The 20,949-nt window shown below is 38.3% G+C and overlaps 1 protein-coding gene across 2 annotated transcripts in view; it reads left to right on the top strand.

Moving 5' to 3' along the window:
* The window catches only part of PKP2 (plakophilin 2), a 71,018-nt gene extending 50,690 nt beyond the window's left edge, over window positions 1–20,328 (top strand). For both annotated transcript variants that reach the window (XM_081310704.1, XM_081310705.1), the window contains exons 7-13: window positions 5,474–5,591; window positions 6,565–6,729; window positions 7,683–7,856; window positions 12,356–12,509; window positions 16,492–16,681; window positions 19,117–19,204; window positions 19,344–20,328. In XM_081310704.1, the coding sequence (XP_081166830.1) occupies window positions 5,474–5,591; window positions 6,565–6,729; window positions 7,683–7,856; window positions 12,356–12,509; window positions 16,492–16,681; window positions 19,117–19,204; window positions 19,344–19,412 (958 nt within the window). In that variant the 3' untranslated portion in view covers window positions 19,413–20,328. The remainder of the gene's footprint in view (window positions 1–5,473; window positions 5,592–6,564; window positions 6,730–7,682; window positions 7,857–12,355; window positions 12,510–16,491; window positions 16,682–19,116; window positions 19,205–19,343) is intronic.
* The last annotated feature ends 621 nt before the right edge of the window (window positions 20,329–20,949 follow it).

Raw genomic sequence — 20,949 nt, 5'->3', positions numbered from 1 at the left:
AGAAATGCAGGAAAGCAAAGCTCAAGGATTTTTTTCCCACCCCCTCCTAATTTTTGATGTGTAGAAGATGCTGACATATCTTTATATGATTAATATTGATTTGAAAGGACCACATTGTGGAGGTTGTATGGCCTTGTTCTACCTCCACATGCTGCTTCTGTTTACAGACTTAATAGTTGACTTTGGCTGATGTTTGCTGATGCCTTCAGGAACTAATGTTGACTTCGGAATAACAGACAAGCTCTTCTCTTGGCATAGGGTTTTAGTTCCTCTGCCAGTTCAAATGAGGCTCCCCTTTTGTTGAATGCAACCACAAGCTGCCTCTCCTGATTTCTCTTGGTTTGTAACAGACAAGGCCCAACTGTTTGACATATCAGTTGAGAGACAAACAAAAGCCTAGACCTAAATCTCAAATGACAAGAGGGAGAAAGTTGCTTCCTTATCAGCCAGTGTCTTATCAAATGCCAACTCTGGTCTTGGAAGGGACTCCGAGTCTGCCTGTCAAGCACTTAATGGACCATTTATAACGTGGTATTAGGAAGCCTGTGATTGGTGAACACAAATCTGCATCTACAATTTTTTGAAACCACTGAGGTGGCCACTATCTCAGTAGGCTGAACTGGTACCATAGCCACCAGGTCTTGTATATAATATACAAATACATTGTGGATCAGTAAGAAATCACTGTCAAATAGAAGTAGCCCTACTAAAAGAGAAATTTCTGCCTCTTCAAATTATATTTTCTTGGTGAAGTGTCTTGAAAAAGTGCACATCGACCTTTTATTTTCTGCCATTCTCATGTCCTGGTAGCTAACCGTAGAGCTGTAATCTTGTACTATAAACATTTCCTGTTGGCTCATCATTTTCCCAGGTCACTTGACTACACATTAGACAACGAGCTTGGATATTCTGTGTTATAACAAACTTCTTTCCAAAGCTGGAAAATGAGGCATATTTGATAATGTACCTGTACACAGCCACACACAGACACCTATTTTGGAAAGGCCAGTTGAAATCCTGTTAGAAGCAGTCAGTTCTGATTTTAAATGCTAGTCACAGGTCTGAGTTCTGAATGAAATCCTTGGGTACCCTAATTTTGAAGATTTTGGAAAATTATAGATTATCGTAAGTTGCCTACTATAATATCTAACATGCACAGTGAATAGCAGCTAGTATTACCATTTGACATGGCCTGTTCTTTAATTTACCATATGAACTTAAGGTTTCATTAACCTTAACAGACACATACCATTCTTCCTTTGAATAATAGCAAGGTCCCTGATGTGTTGTTTTCTTTTCTGTTTTTCATTGTGACACTCAGGAATGTGTGAGATAAGTGGTCTTAGAGAGGGTCAAGAGTCACAGAGTTGCTATAGATAAGATACCTGAAGTCTGTGACCTCTTGGAGACATACAAAGGTTCAAATTTTGTCTCCCCTACCCCCCATACAAATCACATTACCAGAAAAATTCTCTCTGGTATCACACACTGGCTACAGGTTAAGCTGATGCCCCCTCTGAGCCTGGTGAGATAAAGAAATCCAAAAACCCTGCCTTTCTGTGAAGGGTTCATCTCCTTTATCACTTCCCCCCTCTCCTTAAGGCCCTGGCCCCAACCTTGCAGCCCCCAAGACAAAGACCTGTTTTTAAAAATTGAGTAGCCACAATACATAGCTTATGCTTCCTTAAAGGTACCCACATATTTCTCAAACTTAAGCTATAGTATACCAGGAAAAATGAGCCCATAATTTAGCCAAATTTAAACCACGGACACTAAATTAATCATTTTCCATATGTTATATTAGTAACTGGTAATCATTATCAAGTAACTGCTATGTTTAGAGACTCATTCTCTTTTCTTTTTCAATAAGATGATATATGGTATATTTCATTTATAAGTCTGAGATCTTTTTTATATTTAGCCTCCATTGGATTACATATAAGAAACAGTAATAAATATTTTTCAGGACTCAGGGGACACATTTTTAAAGGATCAATTCTGACTAGCCATATTAATTCTCTGATTCCCATAGATTTAGCCATATTAATTCTCTGATTCCCATAGGTTTAAGGATTAGTTCTTGAAAAATACTTTTAGAAAGAGATATCATTTTCTACAGTTATTGGTTTTTCTCAGACTGGTACAATAACAAATTACTTTCTGTCTAATGACTTCTATTAATGGGTTAAGAGGTATGAAATAATCTGCAGTTATCTTTCATATTTGGTAGTTGAGTAAGGTGGGAACTATTTTTAATATGCAGCAGCGAACACTGAAGCAACGGGGTTCCGTGAACTTTCTGTCAGCAAAGTTATCAACTGCCAGAAAGCCCTGATAAGTCCCATTTCAAGAAGTAGAGTCTGGATAATACCAAGCTACAAGACAACAGTTAGTACGTGTGAACTGCTAGTACTGCCAAATTGAATTACCATTCTGACCCAAAATAAACACCCTAAAGTTAAACAAAGCTAAGTCGCCCATCTGCAAGGTACGTATTGGGCTTAGCTGATGAACAAGACAGACTTTTTGATTTGTCAAAGCAATTTCAAACTACTGCCATTTCCCTAAGCCAAAGGTTAAAAGGTCAAAGAGAGCATATAATAACATTTTCTCATGGTTGGGGGCATACAGTATTTTCTGAACAAATGACAGAGCTGAATGAAAATTAGATGAGGTTTGCTCTTCTGGGACCACCCTGAGCACAGAATGAAGAATAGCCCTCCTATCCCAATTTTACCACTAATTTGCTGTCACCAGGAAAAGTAACTTAAACTCTTTGGAGTACATTTTCTTTTATGTGTAAAACTGGGAGGCAGAAAATGTGCTTTTTCAATTTCTGTCAAGTTTCTTAAGTTTCCATCATTCTTAAAGGACTCCAAGAGAGCACTTAAAGCATATTGGTTTAAATGATCATTTCTTAACAAAAAGCTACCATAAAATTTCATTTTATTTCCAGTCAACAAACTCATTTTCTGTGTTTTGTTTTGTTTTGTTTCATTGACAAGGTGTCAGACTTCTTCAAATACAGCAGAATTTAAGGGGTTTGGGGATGTAGCTCAGTGGCAGAGCATTTTGGTTTTGTGAGATTGGCTTATTTCACTTTGCTGAGCATGTGCAAGTGCCTGGCTTTGGTCCTTAGTACAACACAAAATAAATAAATAAGGAAGTGAATCTTTAATTAGAAAAATCACATGAGAACCAAAATCACAGAAAGGATTTTGTTAAAATTAAAAATTTTGTTATATCACCAGGTATGGTGGTGTACACCTATAATTCCAGAGGCTTGGAAGGCTGAGGCAGGAGGATCTCGAGTTCAAAGCCAGCCTTAGCAATGGCTAGGCACTAAGCAACTCAGTGAAACTTTGTCTCTAAATGAAGTATAACACACTAGGGTCAGGGCTATAGCTCAGTGGTTGAGTGCCCCTGAGTTCAATCCTCAGTACCAAAAAAATTTTTTTCCTTATATCAATTTAACAACTTTAAATGATTAGTATATTCTAAGTTTTCAGTGTTCTAGACTTATCTCCTCAACTATTGAGTCATGAGATTGCCATTTTTGTGGGTTAAAAACAGCCATCAAGAATTGTTAGTTTCACAGAATTCAACTTACATCCCCATTTCCTTTAGTTCTTATATAATGCTGGGCATATTTATTTCTTTAAAAGCAGTATTTGAGGGCAGAAAGGCTTTTTGAAATCACACTGTCTGCATCTGTAATGTAATCCCCAAATGCATTACTTTGCTGTTTTCGATAAGCTTCATTTCTCTATAAGGAAGCAACCTCAACTTGTAGACTTGGTTACTGTTTATAGAAGGGTGTCATGCTTAGCAAAATTAGAAATAGGCTAAGTGTGAAGATATTTATAGGTCATGCTTTTGACTCGGGTCCTACACATTGGAAACTGTTTTCTCTGACATCTCTCTACATTTTTAGTTATGTGATCATCACATTTTAAAGCAGTTTGTTTAATATTTATCAAAATTTGTTTATCCTCATACCTACTGATACAGTTGCTTTAAAATTGAGATGTGGAACACACTGGAACTCAAGCAGCCTGTGTATTGCTATCTCTAATGCGCCATATTGTTCTATTTTTTTATAAATTTGTTTTAATTAGTTATATATAACAGTAGAATGTATTTATGCACTTTGATATTTCATACATAGATGGATATAGTTTCCCACTTTTCTGAGTGTACATGTTACAGAATCATATTGGTTATGCAGTCACATATATACTTACAGTAATAATGTCTGTCTCATTCTACTATCTTTCCTATCCCCATATCCCCTCCACTCCCCTCCCATCACTTCCCTCTACCTAATCTAAGGTAACGCTATTTTTCCCTAGTGTCCCCCCACCTTATTGTGAATTAGCATTCTCATATTAGAGAAAACATTTGGCCTTTGGTTTTGTGGTATTGGCTTATTTCACTTAGCATGATATTCTCCAATTGCAACCATTTACTGGTAAATGCCATAGTTTCACTCTTCTTTAAAGCTGAGTAATATTCCATTGAGTATATATTTCAATTTTCTTTATCCATTCATCTATTGAGGGATACCTAGGTTGATTCCATGGTCTAGCTATTGTGAATTGAGCTGCTATAAACATTGATGTGACTGCATGACTATAGTATGCTGATTTTAAGTCCTTTGGATATAAATCAAGGAGTGGGATAGTTGGGTCAAATGGTGGGTCCATTCCCAGATTTCTGAGGAATCTCCATAGTGCTTTCCATAGTGCTTTCACAAATTTGCAGTCCCACTAGCAATGTATAAGTGTTCCTTTTCCCCCACATCCTCACCAACATTTATTGTTGCCTGTATTCTTGAAGATTGCCATTCTGACAGGAGTGAGATAAAATCTTAGAGTAGTTTTGATTTGAATTTCTCTAATTGCTCGAGATATTGGACACTTTTTCCATATATTTATTGATCAATTGTATTTATTCTTCTGTGAAATGTCTGTTAAGTCCCTTAGCCCATTTATTGATTGGGTTATTTAGGGGTGTTTTTTTAATTATTATTTATTTATTAATTTATTTATTGGTGTTAAGTTTTTTGAGTTCTTTATATATCCTAGAGTTAATGCTTTATCAGAGGTACATGTGATAAAGATAGTCTCCCAATCTGCCATTTGTTCTTTTAATTGCAAAACACTTGCCTCATTTCTACCCTCTCAAAATGGGGTGAAGATTAAGTAAATATTGCTTTGACCTTGGTACTTGAAGTGAAGTAGATAGAAAATACATTGATGTTATTCTGTGTTGTCTGGATATATTGAGAAATTGTGTTCAGTTATGACAGCCATTAGGCAGTTGATAATTTATTGGTCTCAGGACAACTGTCAAATTTATACAAACTTGGCATTTCAAAACACTGGAAGAAGCATCAAGTAAAGCTTCAAAGTAAATGCCTGTGGGATGCATGGCCTAAGACGTAGGGTTTCTTGTTTATTTGTCTTAATAGAAACATGAGCTCAGCTGGCCCTGATGGGAGGAAAGTGATGAGAAGGTGTGATGGACTCATTGACTCTCTGGTCCATTATGTCAGAGGAACCATTGCAGATTACCAGCCGGATGACAAGGTAATGTAGCTCATGTGTTGAATTACCTGTTATGACTTACCAAGATGCTTCAGAATATTCTTAGAATAGCTGCACGAGTTTAGATTTATTCACTGACTTGTTTGCTAAGTCTTAGATTTTTCCATACATGCTTAGAAATATTAAAACCTATCTAGTCTTATTATTTATTTTTCAGGCCCAAATTTCCAATTATCTGTTTAACACCTAAATGTGGATGTTTCATAGGTGTCCAAATACTAAATGTTCAGCATTAAACTTAAATTCATCTCTTCCCTTTGCCCCTGATTTGATCCTTCTCTGTATAATCCTTAATAATTATCACTTTTCACCCTCCAAAAAGACAGTAATCTCAATAATCTTGGACAGCCTCCCTTGTTTCACATCCCGTACCCACTGGGCAACATATCACATTCTACCTCTGAAGTCTTTTAATTCATCCACTCTTCTCTGTGCTAACATTGCTGTCGAGTATGCATCTTTCTTACTGGTTGTTGCAATAGTCTCTTAATTGGTCCCTATAAATAATATCACTTCCTTTTATCCAACTCAGCGTGGCTACTAAGTTATGTACTTAAAATATAAAATTGTTCTAGATACACTCCAACAAGTAAACTAGAGGGCTAGGGAAGTAGTTCAGTGGTAGAGCATCTACCTCGCTTGCAGGAGGACATGGTCTGTGTCCCCAGCACCTCTAGAGAACAAAGAAAAAGTAAACTAGGAAGCTTTCCCATTGTTTTAAGAAATCCAGCTTCCATATTTTCATTGTTGTACTCATGATCATTTATGATCTAACCTTAGCCTTTCCAGCCATAATCAGTCATTCCCTTTACCCAGATGTCCCTCCCCTGGCCCTGTCCCATCCAAGCATACCCAGTTGCATCAAATAAGCCTTGTAAGAGCTGAAGCCCTGGGAAATTGCACCCAAAGGATATCTATATGCATGTGAACAATATTCATATCCTTTTTTTCTCAGGCAACAGAGAATTGTGTGTGCATTCTTCATAACCTCTCCTACCAGCTGGAGGCAGAGCTCCCAGAGAAGTATTCCCAGAGTATCTATATTCAAAACCGGAATATCCAGACTGACAACAACAAAAGTATTGGGTGTTTTGGCAGTCGAAGCAGGAAAGTAAAAGAGGTATATTGGGAGGTCCTGGGCAGAGAGAAGCAGGGAGACCAAAATGAGAATGTATGTGTGTGTATGTGTGTGTGTGTGTGTGTGTGTGTGTGTGTGTGTGTGTTTCTGAGCAATTAATATATGTCAAGCACTATTTTATTTTAAGGTCTTTTAATCCTCATATCAATCCTATGAGGTGTGTATTATTAGTATCTTTGTTTTCCAGGGAGGAAACAGAAAAGTTCATTAATTTTCCCAGATTAATTCAGCAAATAAGTGGAGGGAATAAAATTGAATTCCCAACAATCTGACTTCAGAAGTGCACTGTGAGCCTCTAAATCATACTGCTGTACACCTTGTAGGTTAGGAAGTAACCTTAGTGCAATACAAATAGAAGTACATATGTTGATTAAACATTAAAAGCAGCCCTGATATTTGGCTTTGGGAATTTTGAAAAAAAAAAAAAAAAAAAACTTGACACACTAAAATCAAACCTCATAGGAAAAAAAATACATATGTATTTCCATTTTGACACGAAAACTGAAAAAATGGGATCTGCCCTGCTCCTCTTTGACATTTGTGAACTTGGAGAACAACTGGTACATTTAGAACCCTGACACAATCCTGGATGTTTTTCTTATCTTTAGAGTGATTTTGACCAGTTTAGCTCTTAGCTTAAAAGCAGCCTGAAAACCATTCTAGAAGGACCTGTGCCTATTCTCTTAATTGTCCCCTCACTGTGAAATATGAGATTGGGGAGTGTGGGGTGGTGTAGGAAGAAATAGTTACTGTGAGCTAAGAGTTAAGTAATTAGAAATCATACATATTTGCTTTTTAAATTTCTATTTTAGGGTCTTCTTATTATGCAAATTGTTAGTATTTCTACACAGTATTTCTGGTCTGTTGGCTTGTGTGTAGAATGCAGACATCTCTTGAAGTGCATTAATTCTGGATTCCCTTGTGTGTGTGGTTAGCAATACCAGGATGTGCCAATGCCAGAGGAAAAGAGCAACCCCAAGGGTGTGGAGTGGCTGTGGCATTCCATTGTGATAAGGATGTATTTGTCCTTGATTGCCAAGAGCATCCGAAATTACACACAGGAAGCATCCTTAGGAGCTCTCCAGAATCTCACGGCAGGGAGTGGCCCGGTGAGTACCATGTCCATTTTCCTATTTTTTTAAGATAATGACATTGTTGACATACCTACATTAGGTTCAGAGATGAAAAATGAGGTAAGAGCAAAGTTTGCTCACTTCAGTCAAGACAGTTCTCAGGAACTGCCAGAGAGTGTTTCAGCCCTCCAGGACCTTCAGCCCCGCTCAGCTTCTGTAACAGGAGGTCAGACTGTAAGTGCAAGACTTAATAAATATATTTGTGTTGCTCAGTGCTTTTTCGGTTATAGGTCGCAGAATCCTGCCTTAAACAGACTTCAGGGGGAAAAAAATGGAATTTGTTGGCTCTTGGAAGTGAAAAAGTTCAGGACAGGTCTTCTTCTGTCTTGACTAGACTTTGGTACTCCAGTGACGATTATGGCTTTTTCCATCTCTGGGTTCTATTTCCCTCTATTGGTTTTGTTCTCAAATGCCATACCCATGTGGTAACAAAGATAACTAGGAATTATTTCAGGCTTACATTTTACCAGCCTGGTGTCCCATAAGAAGAAACTATTTTCCCAGTTACTCTATTAAGAACTGAGAGAGGGCAAGGGATATAGCTCAGTTGGTAGAGTGTTTGCCTCACATCCACAGGGCTCTGGGTTCAATCACCAGCACCACAAAAAAAAAAAAAAAAAAAAAAAAACTGACTTGATTTGAGTCTCTTTATCCAGGACCTGTAGGCATGAGGTTATGAGGTTGGTTGGCCAGGTCTGGGTAATGTGCCAGGTCTTGAATTTGGGTAGAACTGGATCACGGCCACTTGTACAATATGAATGAAAATGGTAAAGAAGTGGTTCTCTAATGGAAAACCAGAATGTTATCACCAAATGAAGGAGGAATAAATGCTGGGGAGTCAAAAACAACATATGTCTACTGCAGCAAGGAATTAGAAAGGACATCTGTAGGGCTGGGGATGTAGCTCAGTGGTAGATCACTGGCTAGTGTGCATGAGGCCCTGGGTTCAATCACCAGTACTGCAAAAAAAAGGAAAGGAAATTAAAAGGACATCTGTGCTTTCTATTCTGCAAATTCAACTACAAAATAAAGAGTTGATTTTCTTTCCACATGCACTTACTTTATATTAGCAAAGTAAAAAATGCATAAAATGGTAAAAATTTATTCCCCTTTCCATGTATTTTTATGCCATGTTACATATTTATGGAATCTATAAAAAAATATTTGAACTGAGCTTATATTCTTTGCCTTAAGCTTATATTCTTTGCACTGATCATCGAATGATTAAACTTCTCCAGAATAGCTCATTGTATGGCTAATCTTCAATTACCTATCCCCGTAGGAAAAAAAAACATTCTTATAAGGAACAAAAATGTTATTCAGTCTTTACTTCAAAACCCATATTCACTTTTAATATTAGTAGAGTTACACAGAAGCCTGCTCTCTGTTTTGAATAAAATTGTGAAACAATAAACCAGTATTTGTCTTATCAGCATTGTAGTTAAGAATGCAACCAAACTTTGATCTCTTTGACTTTCAGGAAAGCATACTTATGCACAGAGAGAAACTGAGGCTCCCTGCTTTCAAGATGTATGTGGTCTACTAGGAGGAGACACAGCTTAGAAGAGTTGTAACCTGGAGGACTAGGAGTAGTGGTGAGGAAGGTGCCAGGCGATGGGCTGTGTGGGCCATACCGAGAGACCTGCACAAACTTCTGAAGGCAGTGGAGGGTCATGGAAAGGTTAAGCCTGAGGTGGACTATAATCAGATTAAGCTGTAGAAGGATCACTCTAATATAAGACTTTGAAATCCCCACTGGTGTTTAAGAAAACAGCAGGTTGACCAGCAACATTTGAGTTCCCAATGGAGACTGGAGACCATACATTTGCAGAAGTACCAGTGTGAAAATGCACTATTTGCTCTAGCAATGTTTGGTAATATAAAATCAGAAATGACAAAAAGCTAAAGGAACCCCAAATTGCAGTTTTGGCAAAAGGGTGAAATGGAAGCTAGAATGAGAAGCCTGTTGAGGTTATTGGAAAGGTAACATTTGATGTGATGGTCCATGTACCCAGTGTAAATAAGAAAGATAAGACAGGGGAGGATTGATGATTTAAGGTGTGAGAAATGAAAGTTGGGATAAAAGGACTGGAGGGTTTTGAGGGGCATGCTGGAGATCAAACCCTGGGGCTCACATGTGCTAGGCAGGCGCCCTACTACTGAGTGATGCCCTTGGCTCAGGTTCTTGATGAGGCTGAAGAGAAACATGTTAGGAGTGAGGGAGGGAGAGCGAGGATGGGAAGGTGTGTTCAGAGCATAGCATTGCCAGGTTTCTGTTTCCAGAGGCAGTGTATCTCTGGGTGAGCACAGGATCTGTGTGACCACCAGAGCAAGCAGCTGATAAATACAGAAGATGAAAGTCAGTGACTTTGGGGAAGTCTGGGAACTGTGCATGGATAAGAGGTGGAAAGGGCTGTGCACCAGGCTCCAGAGCCTCCAGAGAGAATTCCTCACAGTGTCCGGGTTGGATGGAGTAACTGAGAAGAGCAGGGCTTCTGCCTATGAAGGAAGAAACAGCCATCTAGACAGGCCATTAGGAAGAGAGAGGAATGCCCAACCTGTCTCTCAACCTGATACAGAGAAGTTGTACAGACTGAATAGCTTCCTCCCTGGATGGCTATGGCGGGGGGAGGTGGATTCCTCCCAGAGAACATCAAATAGTCTAAGAGAAAGTTCTGCAAGTTAGTGAAAGACAAATTGTGATTCATCCAACAGTAGAACAAACATTTTGAAACAGTGGTAATTAAATATGCTTGAGTTGTATACACTCTGAGAATCTAAAGAAAGTTATGCACTATTTCCCTGAGAATGTCAAATATAAACACAAGAATAGTTTTAGGGATATCCCATCCTCTCCCTGTAGCTTATCCTGGACTCTATATTAAGAACCCCCTGTATAAGATGGAGTAGGGAAATATAAGAAAAAGAGGAATACAGCTGAGGGCAGGGGGCACACAGTGTTTAGATGAGACAAACAGCATGCTGAAAAATGTTATGCGAATTTTTGGTGTGGAAGCCCCAAAGTAACTTCAAATAGATTTGAAATCTAATATGAAGTCACAAACACAAACCAAGGCCTGAATTAGAGGTTTGTTGATGATAGGAAGAGCCTATTCAATATTTAGAACCTCTTAAAGGTGATTGCCAACCCAATTCCAAATCCGAGTTGCCTCCAGTGGACCTGGATCTCAACCAGCAACTTGTACATGTTGATTCAAAGCCAAGAATTACAGATTAACCTAATAAGCAATACATTCCTTTCTTTAAAAGCCAAACATCCCTTTCAGAATAAACTGGATTTTATTTGGAAATGAATAAGCTTTTGAGATATGTAAACTGCCCAGAAGAAACAGAAAAGATAAATAAGCCATTCACCAGTAAATAAGTTGAAGTGATAGTCAAAGACGTCTCCCTTTAAAATGTATTCTCTGCTCAGTTGACTATCTAGAAGAACACAGATTCCATGTCACCACAAAAGTGAGTGGCTGATGAACAGCTATGTGGATGAATTCTACCAAATCCACAAGGGCAATACAAGAAAAGGAAAGGACAGACCCATTGCATTTATAAATATAAATGGGGAAAAATATGATCGCCAACCAAGTCCAACATTCATTTAAAAATATCGAATGAACTGTTTTTATCTGGTAATTAGATTGAAAACCTAATAAGAATTTTTTAAAAGTATCTTCGGACTGGTTTTATCACTGTTCTAGTTTTTTGTTTTATTTGGTTTTGTTTTGGTGCCAAAGTGTATATCCCCAATCCTTTTTAATATTTTGTTTTGAGACAGGATATCACTGAGTTGTTTAGGGCCTCAATAAGTTGCTGAGGCTGGCTTTGAATTTGCAGTCCTTTTGCTTCAGTCTCCCAAGCCACTGGGATTACAGGTGTGCGCCACCATGCCCAGCTGTCTCACACACACACACACACACACACACACACACACACACACACACTCTCTCTCTCTCTCTCTCTCTCTCTCTCTCTCTCTCTCTCTCCCTCCCTCCCTCCCCCTTCCACTCCCTCCCCCTTCCACTCCCTCTCTCTCTCCCCCTCCCCCTCTTTCTCTTCCTCCCTCTCCCTCCCTCCCTCCCTCCCTCCCTCCCTCCCTCCCTCTCTCTCCCTCCCTCTCCCTCTCTCTCCCTCCCTCTCCCTCTCTCTCTCTCTCTCTCTCTCTCTCTCTCACTCTCTCTCTGCCTCTCTCTCTCTCTTTCTCTCTTAAGTGGAGTTCATTTATTTACTTTCCAATATATGTATATTTTTGTTTACTTATTTATTTGCTTATTTTTACTTTCTGCATGCAGAAGAGCAAACCCAGGGTCTCATATTTGCTGGGCAAATAACCACTGAGCTATGCTCTTAGCCCCACAGTTCTAGTTTTTAAAACATCTTCTAGTAATCTACCAAAAAAAACTTTTAATATTACTATGAAATCAAATGCAATAGCATTTATAGGACATCTCACAAAACAGATGCCAACATCAGTAGCCCAGACAGTTGTCCAGAAGGAAAATGGCCTCCAGCACACCCGAAAGATGCTGCACATTGGTGATCCAAGCGTGAAAAAGACTGCAGTCTCCCTCCTGAGGAATCTGTCTCGGAATCTTTCTCTGCAGAATGAAATTGGTGAGTTGGTAAAGTGCCTCGTGTCATAGGTACATGTTGAAAATATAAGTGCAGTAAGTCATTGTTGCTATCACATTCTTTTTGCAGTGATGAACTAGAAATGTGAGTAAAGGGCAGAAGGTGGTAAGTAGGTCTGGCTTTTGTGCCATATAACATCAAGGGCAGACTTTCTTACTGGTCTCAAATTAGATTGCTCTTAATACACAGACTTTTAGTTTGCTTTAATTACTTACAGAGGAGAAATTTTAAACCGTACTAATATTTCACTAGATAAGCAAGATGTTTGACATTTTTCATCCTTCAGCCATGCTTCTCAGTGAAGTCTTTTTAAATTACGCGCCACTGTTCTAGAACATCAAGAAAACATACACGGTGGTTGTTTACTTTAGAAGGTTGGCAGTGTGTTGGACTGGAAAAGGAAAGAATAGACAGGTAATCACAAGAAAAAGACAAAAGGAACCTGAATGTGGCAGATTTGGCATAGAAGTCTTTAGAATAGATACAATGAAACCTAGTTGCCTTTTCTTGTTGTTGTTTGAAAGACTGCATTTCTGATGATGATGATTACGATGGTAAGTTATCATAACATAATTTTTCATTCATTTGCTTATACCAGGAAATATTGGATAAATGCTTGTTAAATCCGGTAAAAATATGTAAAATGAGATAAAAGGAAGACAATACTAAAATTATGCATGCTTTCTAATGCTCCATAAGTTGATCATTTCTAACAACCTAAATTCAGTTTTTCACAAAAGTCCACTAAAATTATAAGCAAATTTTTATTTGTTTCTCTTAATGGTTAAGTTTTGGAATCTGCACACACGAATAAACCAGGGATATTGAAGTTTGCTGTGTGGTTTAGACACATCATTTTTAAAGACAGCCAGCAGCACACTTGACAGGAGGTTTTGTACAATAGTTTCAAGCCCATTATAAATATAAGGAGAGCCTGGAAATTTCCACTGAATCTAAAAGAAGCCTTGCCATGGGCATTCTCAAAATTATGAAAGTGCTCTTCCTATTGTCTTTTGTGGGATTTTGTGCTAGCTTCTATAAAGGTATATTATCCTTTAGCTTTTTTTTTTCCTTTGCCCATATAAAACATTGACTCCATCTCTAGAACATTGCCAAGGAAAATAACTGTTGTGCACATTATGCACGTACCTTTGGGACAGAAATGCTGTGAGTTTTAGGTCCTCTAACTGTTGGAAAGGTGTTGTAACACTGCTAAGCCTCACTCTAAGAACAAGAGAGAATAGATCTCAGCAAGATAAATACTGTTTTAAAATTCCATATTGGTTTTATGTAACATATTATTTTGATTCTGAGTTTTAATAGCCAAGAATGAATGAAAATCTGTTAGAATACATCCTTTGAGTTTCTCATGAGAGATTTCTATGCCAGGGAACTTTCCATGTGCCAACCTGGAATGAAGTTATCACATTTTACTTGCGTTTACAGAAAAAAACGTGAAACATTTTTTTCTCAAAAACTTGAAGATAGGCAACATGTCAGAGAGAAGAGATGGATTGCATGCCACAAAGCTACTACTTTGCCAACCCATGTCACCTTAGCTAGTCACTTAACTGCTGCACACCAAGGGAGATGAGTAATTACTGCCTCATGGTGTTTTTCCAAGGATCAAATTAAGTAATGTGTGTGTAAGCCCTGGTAAGTGGTAGACATCTCAACAATTCCAGTTCACATTAGTCATCACGTGGGTGTTTCCAGATATCCAAATATTAAAGATCTACCAGGCCCACAATCCACTCTGGAATATAGATATATAGATATCTACTGTGTGTGTGTGGAGATAGAGAGAGAAAGAAAAATGTAGGTATGGATATAGATATACACCCTCCCGTACTTTTTTTTTTAGAGAGAGAGAATTTTTTAATATTTATTTTTTAGTTCTCGGTGGACACAACATCTTTGTTTGTATGTGGTGCTGAGGATCGAACCCAGGCCGCACACATGCCAGGCGAGCGTGCTACCGCTTGAGCCACATCCCCAGCCCTTCCCATACTTTTTTGTGGTATGAATTTTCTAAGAAAAATAAACATGATAGAAAATGTTAGATTCTAATTCCTTTATTTGCCACTTCTCCTTAGCCATGACCCTGAATTCTGACCTTAACTTTGATCTACAGAGGTGGACACTCATGGCACAGTAAGGAAGAGAAGGTGGGCAAAGTTCTCAAGTAGACAGCCTGGGTCTCTGCTGCCATTGCTGTAGCCTCAAAGAGATTGATCCGGTGTTTGTTGTGCAGTGGTCTTGGGCTTATCTCCATATTATTCAACTAAATTCAGTGAAAGGAAAGTTCATGTTCTCAAGGTCTTTGATACTGTGGTTTAACTTATTGAAAGGAGGAAAGCTGGGGCTGGGGATAGGGCTCAAGTGGTAATGCGCTCGCTTGGCATGCGTAGGGTGCTAGGCTCGATCCTCAGCACCACATAAAAAATAAATAAAATAAAGATGTTGTGTCCACTGAAAACTGAAAAAAAAAAAAGAGGAAAGCTTCTGATAATAACAAGCATCTATTTAGAGCTTACTGTGGGCAGGGCACAGTTAATACACAGTAGCTCACTAATTCCCTAAAAAAAGAAAAGAAAAAAAAACTGTGAAATAGATACTGTTATGATACCTAATGTACAAATTAGGGAAATGCAACACTAAGAAGATAAGTAGCTTGTTAAGGCTTAGAGTCATTAAGTACCAGAGCAGGACTCAAACTAAAGAAGTCTGGCTCCAGAGGCTGAGCTCTGGGATCTTAACACTATGCCATGATGATTAGACATGGTAGTGTTCAGGCCTTTAAGCAGAAAGCATGTCTTACCTGCCAATCAGGTCTGGTCATGATCTAATGACAACATATCATTCATTTTATTGAGTACCTCTCTGTTTCAGGAATAATGACTGATGCTAGAAACACAGAAAAAAAGGTAGTTGTAGTTAAGAAACCCATAGTCCCGCTTGAAATTCAGACAGGCTCATAACTAATTATAATCCAGTAATAGAAAAGCATGGTTCAAGGTGCCACATGAACACAAGAACAATAAGATATTTGTTACACATCCATAATCAACACAACACTGTATTAAGGAGCTGTGTTGATACATGCCTATAATCCCAGTGGATTGGGAGGTTAAGGCAGGAGGATCCCAAGTTCAAAGCCAGTCTCAGAAAAAGTGTGGTGCTAAGCAACTCAGTGAGACCCTGCCTCTATATAAAATACAAAATAGGGCTGGGGATGTGGCTCAGTGTTTTGAGTTCAATCCCTAGTACCATCCCCACAAAAAAAAAAAAAAGAAAAGAAAAAAAGAAAAAAGAAAAAAGAAAAAGAAAAGAAAAGAAAAACCTCTGGGAAGTACAGATAATTTTTGAAAAAAAATTTAGATTCTCATTAATACTATTGTAAAAACAGTTTTTATTAACATTTTAGTGTAGTTCTCATATGTTTTCTTTTATAGAATCATGTATACCCATAAGTCCTGATATTTCACATAGAATATTAATACAAACATTTTCCTGTTATACATGCTTAACAGATGTGTTTTGGAATGTATAGGGTTCTTTACATGTATATTTTAGCTAATCATATTCCTGTTATTTGGCTATTTAGGCTTTTATAATTTTTCACTCATATATAATACAATCAGAAAGATCACTGCAGAAAACTTTTTCTATTTTTAAAGTGAGTCTCTCAGGTGTATTCCCAGAAGTGGAATTACTGAATTGAAGAATATGAAAATTTTTAGATTCTTGTCACTTTTGACAAATTACTTTGTGAAAAAATTTTCAATAAGCTGAGCATGGAACATCTTCAAATGTTTAAATTTGATTATTAGAAAAGTTACTTCTTGTTTGTTGAGGAACTGTGTTTCCTTTTTTTTTTTTAATGTCTTTTACTCAAAATGTATTAGGATCTTGGGATTAAGAAAAATCTTCCTAATCAAGTGTCTTTTCTGTCATCTTGTAGCCAAAGAAACCTTACCCGATTTGGTGTCTATAATTCCCGACACAGTCCCAAGTAATGACCTTCTCATTGAAACTACAGCCTCCGCCTGTTACACCCTCAACAACATAATCCAAAACAGTTACCAGAATGCACGAGACCTTCTGAACACGGGGGGCCTGCAGAAAATCATGACCATCAGCACAGGCGACGCGTAAGTCCTTCAGTATCTGCCCATCGGTCTCCCCTTTCCCTACCACCTCCCCAGTGTAAGTATTCTAGTTGTGAATGTGCCTTTGATGAGTACCACGGGCAGAATGGCTACAAACACAATCACAAAACTGGCCCAGACTGTCCAGTGATGAGGCAAGTGAAGAACTGAATCAGCCAACCCACATGGTTGTCCATTCTCCTCCAACCATCAAGAGAGGGCCAAACTCTATACCTTCTCTTGGAAGTGTATTCCAGCATTGTATCGACCTCATGAATTCGTTTCCCAGCACCACCACTGTGATCTAAGAGAAGCAGAGGCAAGGTTGGATCCTGTGGCAGCTTAGACTGAGCAGTGAGAGCAGTGGATGGCAGCTGCCAAGAAATTTTTGCTTTCCCAGTTTTCCCCGTAACATCCCTTCCACATCTGATTCCCTTTTTGCAAATAGAAGTCCCAGTCCTGTAAATCATCTCCCATTCCTAATTCTGGGTATAACTGAATTATTACTATTCGTTAATTTAGAGTGATGGATGGGAAGGAATATAAAAATTATTGTCTTTTTCTCTTCATACAATTCTCTCAGAATTGTTTGACTTGTTATCTTCCTACAAATACAAGATTTTTTTTTTCTTTTTTAATGCTAGAGTTTAAACCCAGGACCTGGTACATGTTAGGGAAATACCCTACCACTGAGCTACATCCCCAGCCTTATAAGTTATCTTTGTAAATAACTAGGGGAAAAAAATGTCATTATTGCCTAATTTTAATTAGTAAACAGACTTTACCTGTAGTGGACCAATGTGTGTTCAGCCATGTGGAGGTGAGAACGGGGGTCTGGGATATCCAGGAATGAGCAGTCATCCCCTCCAGTGTCACCCTGCCCAAGGCTCTGCAGCCTGCCTCTGGCAAAGCTCACGAGGAAAGAGTACCACAGAGCCAGGTGATCAAAAACAAGCCTGGAGCCCTGGCTTGAATATCATTTCCCAAAAAACAGAGAGCATTCACCTCTTCCCAGAGCCTGACAGGTAGCAATTACCTTTGTGGAAAAAAAATGAATTATTACTACAAAACAGAAACAACTCTTCCAAGTTGACACTTAAACTCTAAGCAAACCTCCCTCAGGTAGTAAATACATACTAAGGTAGTATGATTTTAATTAATTGAGTATTCAGATATAATAGTTGTTGCCCTTAGGAATACAACATCACTTTTGGACACTTCGAATAGCTTAGCAAGTTAGGGGGATGTACTACTGTCACTTGTGTGTTGCCCTGAAAGTCTGCTTATGAGTGGGTCCTCACATGACCTCTCAAAAAAAAAAAAAAAAATTAACAGGCATTCTGTTTTTCCTGCTGTTCTTTCCCAATTGAGTGTTAAATATCTGACCTATCATTAATGAGCTAGCCTGGGAACTCATTATCATCTACAACATTACACCTTTGGATAAACGAGTTCCCAAGTGCCAAACAACCAACTTATAAACAAACTTTATAAATAAAACCACCCTGCAATTTAAGAACTTTTTATGGTTTGGGGTATTAAAGACTCATAGCTTTCATGGATTTATTTATATTCAGTTATCACGTACTAAAAATCAGGGCTGGCAGGAAGGAGCAAGGATTTCAGCTGATGATTGACCTCAGCGTGCTCCTCTCCCCCACAGGATTCTTGCTTGCATGTTTACAACTCCTGTGATGTGGAAGAGGGACAGAAAAAACACAACCTTTGTTTCTTTGTTTAAAAAAAGAAAATTCAACCATGTACTAATGAGGTGTTGGGAGAGAAAGAGATCCAAGAAGGCACTGATCTTTGGTCAGATATAGGAAATTGAGGTTACATTTAAAAGGGAACATCAAAAACAAATATCAGTGTCAACTTCAGTGGTGACTTGGATTTAAAACAGTCACGAGTTCTCCATTTATTCTAAGACATAAAGTGATTCTGAAACCATTTTAACAAGTGCTGCCACAAGAATTTCTTTTATTAATTAACAGCCACTGAGTCTATGAGGTATGTATGTATATCCAGTCGTACATTCCTACATTGATGTTTAATAAATACATATCATAAATATACAAATGTAAATTGTATTCTATTAGTAAATTCAAGGATTTGTAACATGTCTAAGGATGTATTCCTTATAAGTATTAGGAATTTTCTCTATAAAATACTTATTATTAGCACAGCCCTAGTGGTTTAAAAAGATTAAAATAACAACTAAAGGTAAGGGCTGGGAGGCGCTCAGTGACACAGCACTAGACTAGAGTGTGTGGGGCCCTGAGTTCCATCCCAGCACCACAAATAGAGAGCAAGAGTGGTGCACCATCTCCCATTCTCAGCCACCTCCTCTGGCTGCCAAAGCAGTGATTGAAAACACAGAATATGGGAAGGCAGCATCCAAACCCCTCACACATCTTACCCTGTCCTTTTCTTTCCAGCTATGCCCCCAGCAAAGCCAGCAAGGCTGCCTCTGTGCTGCTGTATTCTCTGTGGGCACACACGGAGCTCCACAACGCCTACAAGAAGGTAAGAACGCTGACAGCCAGCATGTCGCAGTTACAGAGCCAGGTGACCGTGACCTGCCTGGCACTAAACCACTAGAAAACTGCATTTTCTTATGTGAGAATTGTGTTGCCTTTCATGTTTCTGTCTGTTTTTTCCAAAGGCTCAGTTTAAGAAGACAGATTTCGTCAACAGCCGGACTGCCAAAGCCTACCACTCCCTTAAAGACTGAGGAGGATGAAAACTTAACCTCAGATATTTCAGCCTCACCATACTCAACTGCAAAAAGCCCCAAAGGAAAACACCTATTTTTCTACAACCCAGCCCAAGAAACCTCAAAAAGCATGCCATGTTTCTATCCTTTTCTATTTCCATGGTCCCAGAATGCAGAAAACAAATAATCAGGACATAATTTTGGTAGGCTTCCAGGAGATTTTTGCAAGTGCTCCACCAGGAGATAATGGCAACCAGTTCTGCGTTACCCTCTACAAAAGCCATCTTTGTTATCCAGGCTTATGGTGCGTGGCCTTCTAGAACCAAAATGTGAATTCATGTGGCAGTTAACAGAATACATAAGGAAAGAAGCTGTTGTATTACTAGAATTTTAAAAGTTTGATTTACACTTGTATTCCTTTTCGGTTTCCAGTTTTTATCACTCATCTTCACATTGCTTCACCATTGAGCCACAAGTGTATTTTTCTGCAGTATTGAAACAGATCAGAAATGCAAGAAATATTTGCAGAGTTATCCAGAAGAAAGTGTAATGACAAAATTGTTTGTTTACTTTGAGCTTATTTTTATCCTCTTGGGTTTTTCCCCCCACCCTGATTTTAAATGAATTTAAGAAGTTTAGAATACAAAGCACATATGACTGACTATAAAAGAAAGAAATTGAGAGGAAGTGAGTATACCAAATTTTAGGGTTTTTTTCCATAAAGATAGGTAACTAAGGTTATAAAATCCAGTGTTCTCCCTAAGTGCTAAGTAAATGAGATTTGTGCTAAAGGAAATACTTTGTCTACAACACCACTATTAAATGCAAATTTCTTCTAACTAGTGGCATTCGGTACCATCTATTTCCTGTGCTTTTTCAGCCACTGCATTGGACTAGTGGAAGAATGGACTCCACTCCTGAGTTCTAAGAGGAACCACAGGGATCCCTTAGACTGCTGGGCCAGCTTTGGGCACTGAAACAGCTCTAATGAGTCACTATCAAGCAGCCCAACTTTGTCCAACATTTAAAAACTAGCACAAAACCACTAAGTCTTCTGTGATCTTCCTCAAGCCATTATCTTAAGCCAAGAAAACTCTAGAGGAAAAAAGTGAAGAGGTTGAGGAGAACTGAGAAGGTGTCAAGGCCATCCAGAAGCGACTTGAGAAGCACTGACTAATCAGTGCTTAGAAGGCTAATCATGTCTAGTAAAGTGCATCTGCACAAAATGTTGTTTTAAATGGGCTGTGATTAAAACATTCAGAGAATTAGTCCTCAAGGCTATAATTCTGTTATATTTTGTTGCTTTGGAAAAGTCTAACAATGTTTGTCATAAAAAAGTAAGAGAAGACTCCTTCATATCATTTTGGCCAGGAAAAAAAAAATGTAATAGAAAATAAATTCTTATTTCCAATTAAAATGTGTATGTTAAATCTTTATATTTGTTACTTAAACATTTTTTGACTGTTACAGCTCAGTGAAGACTACTAGGTTACTAACTCAGGTCAAACTGAAATTATTTAGATGTCCATTTTTTAAATACTATAAGAGAGAATTT

Source organism: Spermophilus citellus, assembly GCF_964194105.1.
Source record: "Spermophilus citellus genome assembly, chromosome: 10".
Lineage (NCBI taxonomy): Eukaryota > Metazoa > Chordata > Mammalia > Rodentia > Sciuridae > Spermophilus > Spermophilus citellus.
The sequence above is the reverse complement of the archived record's forward strand: the minus strand, read 5'-3'. Positions and strand labels throughout refer to the sequence as shown.